This window comes from Fukomys damarensis, unplaced genomic scaffold, assembly GCF_012274545.1.
Source record: "Fukomys damarensis isolate Sample0158 unplaced genomic scaffold, DMR_v1.0_HiC HiC_scaffold_24, whole genome shotgun sequence".
Lineage (NCBI taxonomy): Eukaryota > Metazoa > Chordata > Mammalia > Rodentia > Bathyergidae > Fukomys > Fukomys damarensis.
Window position 1 is genome coordinate 5462554 of NW_022900936.1, and position 13109 is coordinate 5475662.

Sequence of the window (13109 nt, forward strand, 5' to 3'; positions counted from 1 at the left end):
GTATGTTTCTGACTGTCAACCCGTTTTGTCTTCCAGCCATCCCGGGCTCTGCACGGCTGGTAGATGAGCCGGTGCACTAAAGGACATGATTCAGACGGTCCCGGACCCCGCAGTGCATATCAAGGTAAGGGCTCTGTCCGCCGGGGGTGGCTCTGGCCTCCTCCTGGGCTGCGTTTCGTTTCGTGGCTGGCTACATACCACGTGTCAGCTGCCATGGCGGCCAAACCCGGCCACCCCCTGCCCCTGAGCCATCTGAGCAGATGGGTTTCCCAGTATGACATGGCTGAAAAAGATCTAAAGAATATTTTGTGGCACATGCAAATCAGGTGACACGGGCAGTCAGGTGACAGGTGTCCATGAAGACGGTTTTGCTGCCGTTCCCATGTTACCCACGGCTGCTCCCACTCCGGTGAGGTAGGGTCGAGCAGCCGACAGTACTTGCTCTCTGGACCTTTAAAGCTTGCTGACCTCTGATTTAATAGATTAAATTGCCTCTGAGTTCTCTGTCTTCTGCTTAATTCTGCCACCTGCACACTTGGCAGGGCTGACTAGGAAGACACTGGAGTGGGGGTGAGTGGCTGGCTTCCCAGTGTCTAATTTCTGTGGTTATGGGGTTGAACCCAGGGCCTTCATGCTGAGCTAACATCCCCAGCGGCCCCCCCACCCCCCGCTTTTTTTATTTTTAAATTTTAAAACAAGGCCTTGAAAAGTCCTTCAGTTGTCCGGGATGGACAGTCTTCTTACTGTCTTCCTGCCTCAGCCTCTCAGAGGGCTGGGATCACAGAGTTCTGCCGCCACACCTGCTCCAGAGTTACTTTGAGTAAGCGTGCCGACACCTCGGGAGCTTGGTGCCTTGCTCGACTGCTCCCTGCACGCGCTTCCCAGGGCTCGAGGGGTGAGGAGGAGGTGGGGCAGGCGTCACATGCGTCCCCAGGAAGAGCCCGATCCACTGTTCTACACATTCATTCCCATGGCAGTGACGGGGGGAAAATGTACTGGACACAAAGGCCACAGGAAACACTGGGGCTGGAGCTGTGCTACCCAAAGAGGCTGTCCACCCCTGTGCTGTTTCTGCTTTTGTGGTACTGAGAATCGAACCCACGGCCTCACATGTGGTAACCGGGTTCTGCTGTTCACCACACCCCCAGGCTGCTCCGTGCTGCTCAACTCAGGGACCCTCACCAGATCCTGGCTGTCCGGCCGGTTAGTGCTTCACCTCTCCCCATATAAGTAAATGCCTTTTTCCTAAACCACCTGGTTGGTTTTACTAATTTATATTTCTTGCCTAAAACATATATTGAAAACAGAAAGCAGCTTACAATAGAAAGGAGAATTATCGTCTTGAAAAATCTTTCTTTGGCTAAAATATAAAATGCTCTTAAAAATCCCACACATATTTCACACATATGCGCGCGCGTGCACACACACACACACACACACACACACTGTAAAGCAGTACATTGGGGAAAGCATTGTGAAGCAGGTTCAACACACCTTTGTGCACGTTGGATTTCTTTGAAGATGGAATTAATGATGGAGTTTAAATGCAGCCTTTGTCTGCTGTGGATACTCCAGAAGTTGCAGGCATCGGGTGACTCTAGGGGTGGTAAGGAAGCGGAACTTTTCCCAGGGACATAAAAGCAAGTCCTTTCGGGGAGCATAGCACTGACTTCTGTGTGTGTGCTGGTTTACTGGTACATGAGAGCCAAGTCTAGAAATGTGAGTAGGGTCTCACTTGCCGATGTGACTTTATTTCCAGAAAAGTCGGGATCATATGTGACAAGTGTGCACACAGAAGGTGGGGAAGGATCTTTTTTTTTTTTCCTATTGAAAGTCTGTTGATATTGAAGATGAAATAAACACACAGAGACAGTGATGAAGGAGTGTTTTGTACCGATCAGAGTATGGGAGTCAGCAGCCGAAATTTTCTTTATGGGCATTGTTTTCCTACCCAACTGGGAGGAGAAGCTGAGGTCAGCAAGATACTGCAGATTTTTAGGAGCTCACTTATAAAGCTCAGTCTTACATAGACCTGAGGAATCTGGTCTTTGAAATGTGATTGAGGGGAAATGTTCTGTATTTGATCTCAGGAATGAACTATATTTTCTGTTGTGATTTTTCTTATTATCTTCATACCGGTTGGCACAAATGTAACATGAAGGATAATTCTGAGGAATGGTAACTGAGAGTTTCTTGAAAATAAATTGCAACTCAGATCACATGTGTGTTTTAGAGAGACGAACTGGTCGTATAAAGTTGTAGTTCCCCGTGGCTGGGGCTGGCGATGAGGCAGAGGAAATTACATTAGCATTGTTTGTGCCTTTTCTGACCCTGCCCAGATTCTGGCTTTTGGAATCTAAATTATTATTCCTGGACTTTTAAAATTTGTTTTACATGTATGTGAGATCCATTGGTGCTTTTAACAACAAAGTTAAGAGGACAAGCTCTCTTTCCTTGTTTCCTTGAAACGCCCACTGTGGGGGTTTATCCGGTAATGCTGACCATGCCCAGCTGGGGCACACAGCTTCCTTCCGGGAGGAAAACCTTCAGGCAGCTCCTGAAAGGTTCCATGGGATGTGTCCTTCACATTCAGGTCCCGGGCTGCCCTGGAGAGGTGATCCTGCCTCTCATGTAAAGAAAATAAACTGTGGAATTTACAACAGTTTTTTGTTCTAGAACCAATAGCTTTTACCTTTTATATACTTAAGGGGCTGGGAATAACAAAAAGAAGGAAAGATGTTGATTGCTATGAAATATGATGTTAAGTAATACACCAGTTGTGGCAGTTCACTTACAAATGGAGCAGATTTCTTACTATTTTAGCATATTTTTTGTTTTCATGTGGCGCAGTGGGTTCTCCATGCTGGTGGGAACATAAATGGGCATTTTGCTATCATTGTGGTGTAGCCTAATAAAACTGAGGGCCTATAAGAAAAAAAAAATCCAAATGCCCATCCACAAGAGAATGGTTAAATACATTTGCTGTAGTACCCCTAAAATACTATACTGCAGAGAAAAATGAGCTGCTGGTATCTGTGCCACAGTATGGATTGTTCTCTGATGTTGAGTGGAAGGAAGGGTCACGGGAATGTCTGTGGTACGGTTCCACATGTAAAGGATCAAAGCACATTGTTTGAAGAAAGTGGGAAATGAGCACAGTTAGTACCTAGTCCTGGCAGGGATTCCCTCGTGCGGAGGGGCAGCATGTGGAAAGAGCCTGGGCGGGGCAGGTCCTGAGAACACTGTGCTCTCTGTGGCACAGTGGCCACCGCAGGCAGGTGTTTGCGTCTCAGTCTTTGGGTTGTCCAGGTTGGGCGCTGTGCTCCTGTAAGTTGGGTATTTACAGTAAAAACTCCAGTGCTGAAGAAGAGCAGGACGATGAAGGGGGACGCTGGGTCCTTTGCGAGTGTCAGCCGGCAGCATCTGAGGTGGCCGGTGGGTCGGGCGGGTGGGCGCTCTGGCCGGCTGTGGTAGTGGTCTCGAGTCTGCACCCTGACCTGCACCTGGGGGTCCCAGCTCCTCCCAGGTCACAGCACCGCGAGGAGGTGGGGACACTTGGCTGGGTCTCAGGGCTCCGTGTGGCCCGTGCCACTGCAGCTGTGCACATGTGAGTGCAACACCCCGTCCTGTGTGCTCCAGGCCATTCGGCTGCCCAGACCCGGGCCTGCTTTTCCTGTAGATGTGGCCCCGGCCGGCGAAGGCCCTGACACTTATCATGAGCAGGGAGCAAGGATAGTAATAATAGGCAGACGCCGGTAGCCTTTTTAGATACTTTAATCACACAGCACACTTCTCCTAACTACCGCCTGTCAGTTGCCACTCCCTGTACTTGCACACATCCAAGGAGCGTGACTTTCTTCTCCTGTAAGGTGATCCGTGGTCAGCGTCGGCTGCGGCCAGCGTCCACGTCTCGGGGGTGCACTCCGGGCTGGTGCCCTGCGATGTCCTGGAGCAGAGTCGTGGCTGTGACCTAGGGCAAGATCACATATGCAGCCAGTGGCCCCCAAGTCTCTGGGTCACTGAGTACGACGAGCTGGTCTTCTGCGCTCTCTCCTTTACACTAAATTCTAGGGCTGTGTGGCACTGATTCGGGCTTCTCTATCATCAGGCAGGATTTACAGATGGTCAAGGGCATTACATCATTTCACACAGGAGGGTCTTACAAGAGCTTATCATATCAGGGAGCAACTCCTACACACACACACACACACACACACACATACACACACACACACACACATACACACACTTACACTCACTCTGCATGGGCTCTGCCTGGGTTCTCCCCACTTAGCAGTCCTGTTCAGTCATGGCCTCTGTCACGGCCTCAGGCTCAGTGACAGCTTCCAGTGACAGCTTTAGTGACATCCTCAGTGCTTGCTGTCGTTGGAAAAGGATGTACATAATATAATGAATTTTGCAGTAACTGTTTGCTCTCCACAACACTCACCTCGGCCTCTGCCCAAGTTTCCAGCAGGTTCCGCTTGTGCCTAAGGGATACAAAACTGGCTTCCCCAGAATGTCTTTCCGTTGTGATTTTTCTCCCCTCAGGTCCTCTTCCCTTCAGTGTTCATGGCTTTGCTCAGTTGTACAAGTGGGTGGGGAACACACAGTTGGAACTTGGGGCCTCCTCAGCTGCCTCAGTTTCCCGTGCGGTAGAGTAGGGATGGAAGACATCGGGATGCTGTGTGGGAGCCCTTGGAAAAGCGCGGGGCTCGCAGTGAGCGCTTCCACGGTGCTGTGTGATTGTGATTGGTGAGATATTGCGGATCGAAGACCTCGCGGGGTGGCAGCAGGCAGACGGAGGGAGGATGCAGGACGGAAAGCAGGGCTGAGCAGCGTCCCTGAGCTTGATCTTAGCTAGAGGCCGAGAGGCGGTTGCCGCGCTCCGCGTTCCTGACCGGAAAAGGTGCTGAATTTAAAACTGTGTGAGTTTGCTAGAGAAAGAGAGGAAAGTGGCTTTGGGAGGAGCAGCACGGTGTGCAAGGTCCCGGGAAGCCCGGAGCCCAGGAAGTCAGGAGGACCCTTCTCCTGGTGCGAAGCAGGTGGGCCAGCTCCAGATCCGCCCTCCGAGGGGATTGGGCCCCGCCGCTGTGATTTTACCCACAGCACAGCGCAGTGGGGACCCCGCCGGCTCCCTCCGTCCTGGCTGACAAAAGACGCGTGGATTTCTGCCGCGTTCCCGACACGTTTGCGAATAAGACTTACAGTAACTTCATTTGGCAGGAAGGTAGAACGCTTAGCCTTTTCAGAATATATTCAAAGGAGGTGTTTTCTCCCCAGTCTGTGTACAATGGAGGATTCAGGTCTTTGACAGCTGCCTCTTCTCACTGAATAAGATGTGGGCCGTTTTCCGCGTGGGGTGCAAGTCCCACGAGCCTGGCGACTTTGTGGCTGGTCCGGCTGCACGTCTGTTGCTGTTTGTTTTTCTGTATGTGGTGGCACGTAGTTCAACGTGAAAGAGCGAAGTCGCTGTGATTTCTACAAGTGTGTGTCGCTTTTGTTGTCAGAAAAATATTGCTTAAAAATAACTAAGGAAGATATTTAGCTGTAGGTGGCAGGGCACGCCTGGAATCCCAGTACCGTGGGGGAGACCGAGGCAGGAGGGTTGCACGTTTGAGCATAATCTGGGCAATTTAGAGATTCAAGACTGTGTCTCAAAATAAAAAATAAGCAAAGGGCTGGGGATGTACCCAGGGTGAAGACCCTGGGTCCAGTCTCCAGGACTAAATAAATACCAAGAGCTTGGACGTGGGCAGAGTGGAGACTGCTGGTGCCTGGCAGCTCCGTGTGCAGAGCATTTGGTGGGTCCTGGCTTTACCTCCTCTCTCTTTTGAGCCACACATTCCGAGCTCTGTCCCTGCTGCCCCAGGGCTGAGTTTGGGTCATGTGTGGTGAGGTGAGGATCCCAGGGTGCTCTCCCCGGGTGCTGCACAGGATCCTGTCGAAGACTTGACCCCTCATTAGATTCGGTGACTCTGACAGTCCCAGTCCCTGAGGGCCCCGGCCTGACCAGGAAGCACAGGCCAGCATGGGAGGACAGTCCAGGCCGGAAGTTCTGCGTGGCTTCCCAAGATCCCCCAGGCAGTGCCCTCCAGAAGTAGCTCTCCAAATGTACCCCAAGAAGTTGTAAAATAAAAAGCAGATTCCTGGAGGGTTCCCCCAAAGCTTCTTCCCCCTTGGGTTTGGGATGGGGATCCAGGGAGCTGCATTTTAATAAGCATTTAAAGTGTTTCTGTAAACCTTGCTTAGATTGTTAGACATGATCAACAATTAGCATAATTTCTGATAATCAATTGAAAGATACTTATCACAGGAGATGGCAGTCATCTGCCTGGCTGCCCTGCCTGGGGCTGCTCCTCTCAGGTCTCGAGGTCTAGAGAACATTATTTGACTTCAGTTTCAAAACCTGTGTGTTTCTCCAGCTGTAATTGGGACCCAAAGAGCCCAGAGCAGGGCCACCCCTCCCTTTTACCTTATGGGAAATTCTTGCCAGGGATCCGAGGGAGGAGTTTTGCAGAAGGTCTGTTGGGGACGCTGTGTTTCTGAGACACCTGTCTGGTTGGCTCTGCTGTCTCTGTGCTGCTGGGGTTGCAGGGTCCTCCTCCTTGCTGTGATACGTCCAGCTGGAACCACAGAAGAGGGAGAAGCAGGAGTCCGAGGTCACCTCGGGGTCACATGAGCTGAGGATGCCACCACCCTGCCTTTCCCAGGAGGACACTCAGCTCTCACCTGCTCTTTGGGTGAGGGCCGTGCACCTTACCTGTGGCTTCTTCATTGTCTTCCAGCCTCTGTGACTTTCATGACCACTTTTTTCTTGCCCCCCAACTTGTGCCCGTGATTTTAGCCTTTGCTGATCGTCAAGTTCTAGGGTCTGTTTTGCACGGACCATATAAGCGAGGTCCCTGGTGGGAGGAGTCTGGTTGCTAGGGTGGGGCAGAATGCACCGGCTGGATGTGCAATTGTGCAGAAATGATGTGTGCAGCGTGGTGTTCTCTGGGCCGAAGCCAAGTTCGTAGGAGAGCGGTGGAGACCTGGGAGCCATGATGCATTGGCCACGGTTGTTGGGGGAGGTGAAGTAGACAGAGCCCCAAAGGAAGTGGGGCAGAGGCCCTAGGATCACATGGGGTAGGGGGAGTGTTGTAGAGCGAGGGAGCTGTAGGAGGCTTGGGGCTGCTGTGGGGAGAGACCAAGGGTGTAGGGTAGGGGACCGGACAGGTAAAGGCATGGCCGTATTGTAGAGTTCTGATAAGCCAGGACAGAGACTTTTTCATCTTCTTCTGTATTGCAGCAGCAGGAGAACCACTGGAAGGTGTTCAGCGGAGTGGCGCTGTGACCTGATTCGTTATTATTATGATTGTTGTTTTCATTTTTCTCTAGCTTGTTTTGAATTAGTGCACGTTTGCACCACACAGTGAAATCATTCATCGTGGGGAGTTGGTGCACGTATGTGACACAGCTTCCTTCTTTATTTCTTTTTTAAACCCCTGCCTTCCCCTTCCCCCTCCGCCCTACATCTTGAAGTTGTTTTCAGCAGCTTTATTGCAGTGTAATTCACACTGGTTGAAGCTGTAAAAGAACCACTTTGCCTGCAGTGTGGAGCCCTGATTGGAGGGGCCAGAGCTGAAACAGGGAAGAGCAGTTAGAGGGGCAGTGACAAGGGAGTGTCAAGCTGGGGATACTCTGCAGAAAGGAGGGATAGAACTTGCAGATAGGTTGGGTATGGGATGTAGCAGCGTGGAAGGGTTTATGATGGGCTGAGTGGCGGTACCACCTACTCTAATGGGGATGGCTCTAGGAGATAGGGCACCAGGGGCCGGGTGTAGCCACGCTGAAGTCGGAGATGCCCAGACAGCCAAGCCGTGACGTCCCAGGTGGAGGCAGGCCTGGGGGTAAAGGAAGATGTCAGAGTGGAGACAGGAATCTGAGTCATGAGCCTGAAGCCTGAGTTGCAGGCTAAGTGAATGGGGGAGATCGCCAGGGACCCAGACCAGAAGAGTCATAGGGTTGAGCTGTGGGCCGGGAAACACCTCGAGGTCTGGAAGAGGAGGAAGGATCCCCAGAGGAGCTGAGAGGAGGAGCCAGTGGGAAGGGGCGGGGCTGAGGGAGCACCAGGTCCGGCGAGGTGAGCATCAGCCCTGGGCTCGGCGCATGGCTGCCATTTTGTTGGTCTTACAAGGGTGGCTCGCATGAAGTGGCAAAGCCATATTGCAGCAAGTTTAAATGAACAAGCAGACATCTTATGCAAACAACTCTTCATGGGACTTGGAAAGTTTAGTGATTTTCTTTCTTTGCAATTTGTGTCAATTAATTTGAAGATATTACCCTCCATAGTATTGTTTGTTGTGCACATTATTTTTGATGTTTTTTCTGCCCTTTAATATTTACAGCATTCCTTTTCAGTCTCCCACGAGGCAGACATTTTCTCTTTGCTCAGGCCTATTGACATTTTTCTTTCTTATTTTTCTCTTTTAATGTTAAGATTCATTTTTTTTTTCTTTTTTTCTTAGCTTGGGTGCATTTCCCAGTTTTTCTGTGTGACATACTTAGCATAAAATAAAGCAAACTATCTTTTATCCTAAAAACAACCAGAAAAGCATTCACAAGAGATGAGCAGAGTTGTTGAGTGCATCCGACACAGGTTGTTTTCATCTGGAATTCAGGGTTCTATGCAGACTGAACCCACGTTACTCTGAGGCATTTTGGGGCATTATCCTGCCCACAGGTCTTATCACAAACATACTTGATGATTGGCCTGGACACATGAATGAGAAGGGGTCCAGATCCATGAAAGTGAGTACAGGTGGGAAGGGCTGGTCCTCCTGCCTGGCTGCCGGCCACCCTCAGTCCGTGCCTGCTGCTGGCCCATGCCTGAGCACTGACTCCTTCTACCACCTTTCATGGTTTTCTTGCATTTCCTGATCTTACTATTTGTTTCCTTGCTGTTTGGGGCAAGAAGGAGCATTTACCACACACTGATGACCCGTGGCCTTTTTCATCCTCTTGTCAAATTATGACTCCCTTAAAAGGATCGTATGCCTTTTTAGGGTCTGATGCTGTGTTTTGTGCACAGTAGTTGTTTAACACAGACGAGCGGGTTGAATTCAATATGCATTGGTCACAGCGAAGGAACCATGAGCTAGGGACTTTGTTGAATACTGAGACAAAATCCACCATTTCAGTGTCCACCTGCCTCATTTTCTTTCCTCTATTCTAGGTCTGATTAAACCATAAAGCGAAGGTGTAGTGGAAAGAACATGTTCTCAAGGGCCGTGATGACTGAATTTCTATATTTCTACGTATGTTTGAATTTTGGAGTAGTTATAGGTTCACAAGTTGAGCAGAAAGCACCCTGTGTTCCCACACCCATGTTCTCTGTCACCATCGGTGCTCCTCACCAGAGCGGGCTCTTCTTTCCAAGTTTTGAGGCCACACGGACCCATGTTTAATTGACACCCGAAGTTTGCACTAGGGCCCCTCTTGGTGTCCTGCACCACACACAGCGCTCGCTGTGCTCTAACACTCACCTGTCTCCACCCGTCCGTCCCTCCGCCCCTCCCAAGCCCTCGCACACATGTGTCGTTACCATCTCGGGAGGTGGGGTATGGTCTTTTCCAGACAGCCACGTGCAGCTGTGCACTGGTCAGTGGTGGAGCTGTGATCCCAGTGCCTCGCTGCGTGACTTTGCCATGTGAACGTCCTCCAGCGTCCTTACTGTGGATGGTCCCTTGACCTGGCTGCTTATTCCCATCAAGAGACGTGGTAGAACTGAGACACAGTAGTCGAAATCTGTGGGGCTGCTGGTGTAACATGGAATTCTGGTTTATAGTAAATCTTTTAATCAATACAGAGTTACATGCTAAAGAAATGCTAAAAAGTAAATATAATGAATACCATCTTTTATGATCATTCCCAGCTACTATGCTTTACATGAGATGGGATAAAAAAAAATACAGTGAATGCTTAAAATTTTAAAAAATTTTTTACAGGAGAAGACAAACTGTCACAAATTCCCCACATTACCCCACTGTTGTTTAGAACACGTTCACCCGGTTGTTCTTGACACTCTCTGAAGCAGTTTGGGGAGAAATCTTTGTGAGCTCCTTCCATTGTCGCGTGGCTGCCTCGATGTCCTAAGTCGGTTCTGCACATTCCCCTTTGTGGTCACCTGGTGCCAGAGCCTATGACGCAGGTGGATGAGGCCACAGCGTCGTGTTTCCCGTTGGATGGCGCTGGGCAGCAGTAGTCACTGTATTTTGAATCACAGCCCCTAAGGACACAGTCGAGGACTGCAGAGCTGCGTTGGGGGGAATCTCTGAGGGGATTCATGGCAGTTTTACTGTAGTAATATTTTTATTGAAATGCTCCCCGTGTTTCCCAGCCACCCCTTGCCCTTGTGTTGCTGCACCTTCATCTAGCCAGCAGCGGAGACCCCCCACATCCCCACACACATGTGAGTGACACAGCGTGAAGACAGGAGAAACTTTACGGCAGTAACTGCAGCGGGGACACTTGCACCTCACCCCCCTGTGGCGCTTGTAGTTAGGATCCCACGGTATGTGGCCTTCTCAGCTTTGTGTCTTCTCTTTAGTAGCACACCCTTAAATTTCCTCCATTTCTGTTCATGGCTTGAGAGCTTCTCTTCACCTGTTGAACTCTGGAACTCTTTTAAATATATATAAATGCTGTGTATCTTGTCTCCAGAATAAGCAGCAGATATACCTCCCTGTGCTCACAGGCCTCCTGCTGCCAGCCCTGTGAGGACCCGGCTGCTGGCTACAGCCCCCTCCCTGGCCAGCATCGATGAAAGGGAGCATGAACTCTCATTGCCCCTGACGGTCTTGCCAGGAAATCTGCTGCCTCTGGGACTCAGTGCAGTGATAGAACTTCTTTGAACAAAGACGGTTTTGAGGCAGGTTCCTGATTGAAATGCAGTTTGGAGCAACAGCTATGCATTGCGGGGTTTGATTTCAGGTCCTGGCCAGCCTCGAAGACCTTGTTCACTCCAGGCACCTAAGGATCTTGCTGGGACTCCAGGGCTGGGCTAATGCTGGGATTCGGCAGCACTTGGACAGGGTCTGAGGACCAGCCCTCTCACGGCAAGGCTCCAGGGCCTGCTGTGTGAGCCGGCAGTCAGGAGCCAGTTGTCTAGTTAGTCAAGGTCACTGTTAGCAAAAGGAAGCGGAAGGGGGCCTCACAGACAGGAAGTGAAAGTATTACTTGGATACACTTTGTGAGATATATTATTTCTTACTTTGAATACATTTGGAAAGTACACTGAGATTTCAGTGGATCCCCAGGCACAGTGGCACAGGTCTGTAACCCCAGCATTCTGGGAGGCTGAGACAGGAAGATGTACTGTTTGAGCCCCACGTTGACAATCTAGTGACTTATTGGGGGCCTATATCAAAATAAAAACAGGAAAAAGACTAGAGTCATAGCGCAGTGTGAAGGCCTTGGGTTCATCCACGGTACACCATACACACAGACACACACACACACACACACACACACACACACATACACACATATGTACCTCCGTGCTTTTACCCTTAAAAATAGTGGATTTTCTGGCATAAAATTGCACATATGTCTGCATGGATTTTGCTGCCTGGATTCTGGTATCCAGATGTTGAGACTCATCCCAAAACGTGAATGGAGAAAGTTTCTTTTATTTTTTTTTAATTTTAAAGATCAAATTCTAGGGTTAAATGAAAATTCTGGTTGTGTTTCGCTTAGTTGAGAGTACATGTCATTTCTGAGACTGTACTTTAGAAAGTAAACAAGTTTAACTGGAGCATGGCTATTAATTTTTTAGTGACTCCTTTGTGGGCTTTCTGGAAAATACTGTTGATTGGCATCAAGCATTAGTTCTACCATGCACTGCTAATAATGCTGCTATTCTCAATGTCCCAAAATAAACAATTTACATGGACCTTCAAATTAATCGCATAACATTTTAGGGTACTGGTGTTGTGGAGGTGAGTTTCAGACCGAGAGAATATGTAACTTTAGCTGTGTGATTTTTCCATGTTTTGTTTTAAAGCCAAGTTTAAAATGTGTTTATATTTTGTCTCATCAAAAGTGGATACCTACAGAAACAGTCAGAAACAAGTCAGACTTTCTTGGTGTGCGCAGTGCGAAAAAGCGCCCAGTTCAAATATTGACTTTTTGTTGTTGCACGAAATAAAGGAAGATGTAAAACCCCACTTCACTGCAGGTGTAACCCTGTGTCTATGAAATGAGTTAGCTTGGGCTATCCCACCTCTAAACAGGAAATCCACTTTTATGTTGTGTACACCTTACACAGACAGCCTGGAGGTAATTTCAAGGGGTGGTTTTAGTGCACCTGCCCCTCAGTTAGGTGAGCAGTTTTCCGCCTGTGGCCTTATATTGTGGCTCTTTGTGGATTTCAGATTTTCGAAGTTGTGACCCTCAGCACAGAAGCACCAGGAAAGAAATGAGATCCTTAGAAAGAAGATATTTTTATCTATAAATAATTTAAACAATATGCTGTTTCTTAGTCCAATAAAATGACTTGATTTCTCACACGTGAAATTAAAAACTAAAACCCCTGAACCCTTGTGTTCTCTAAGGCACACCTTTGGAGGAAACGTGGCTCTGAATAAGGAAAATAGGACGTTTATTCTTTTAATATGTTTTATACTCTTAACACAGAAAATGCTTTAGGAAATCTTTTGGTTGATATGAAGACATGACATTGATCAGTGAAAGGAACCAAATACCCACGATTATTTTTGCATTAATTAAAAGTATTTAAATTGACCTCAAAATCAAAAAGTAGCGTGTGACATATAACCCTAGTGATTCCGTGTTGTCATGGCAACAGCAATGCAACCGTTATCAGCTCCCTCAGGACAGATTAGGGTTTGTGATGCTGGCTCATTTCCTTTGAAATGGCCCAATAACATCACAGGTAATCGGAGTGCTTGGGGAGCAGGTGCTGAGACGGAATTAAGAACACAAGAGGCTAGGGCCAGGATTTAGCTAGTGGTTTCCGCTGCCTGCCTCACAAACACAAGGTCCCAGGTTTGATTCCCAGTACAAAAAAGGAAGGAGGAGAAGGAGGAGGAGGAGGAGGAGGCGGA

The 13109-nt window shown here is 49.0% G+C and overlaps 1 protein-coding gene across 2 annotated transcripts in view; it reads left to right on the plus strand.

Annotated features, from left to right (window-relative positions):
* Erg (ETS transcription factor ERG) overlaps positions 1-13109 on the plus strand; it is a 213808-nt gene that overhangs the window by 60945 nt on the left and 139754 nt on the right. For both annotated transcript variants that reach the window (XM_010636545.3, XM_033768084.1), the window contains exon 3: positions 37-124. In XM_010636545.3, the coding sequence (XP_010634847.1) occupies positions 86-124 (39 nt within the window). In that variant the 5' untranslated portion in view covers positions 37-85. The remainder of the gene's footprint in view (positions 1-36; positions 125-13109) is intronic.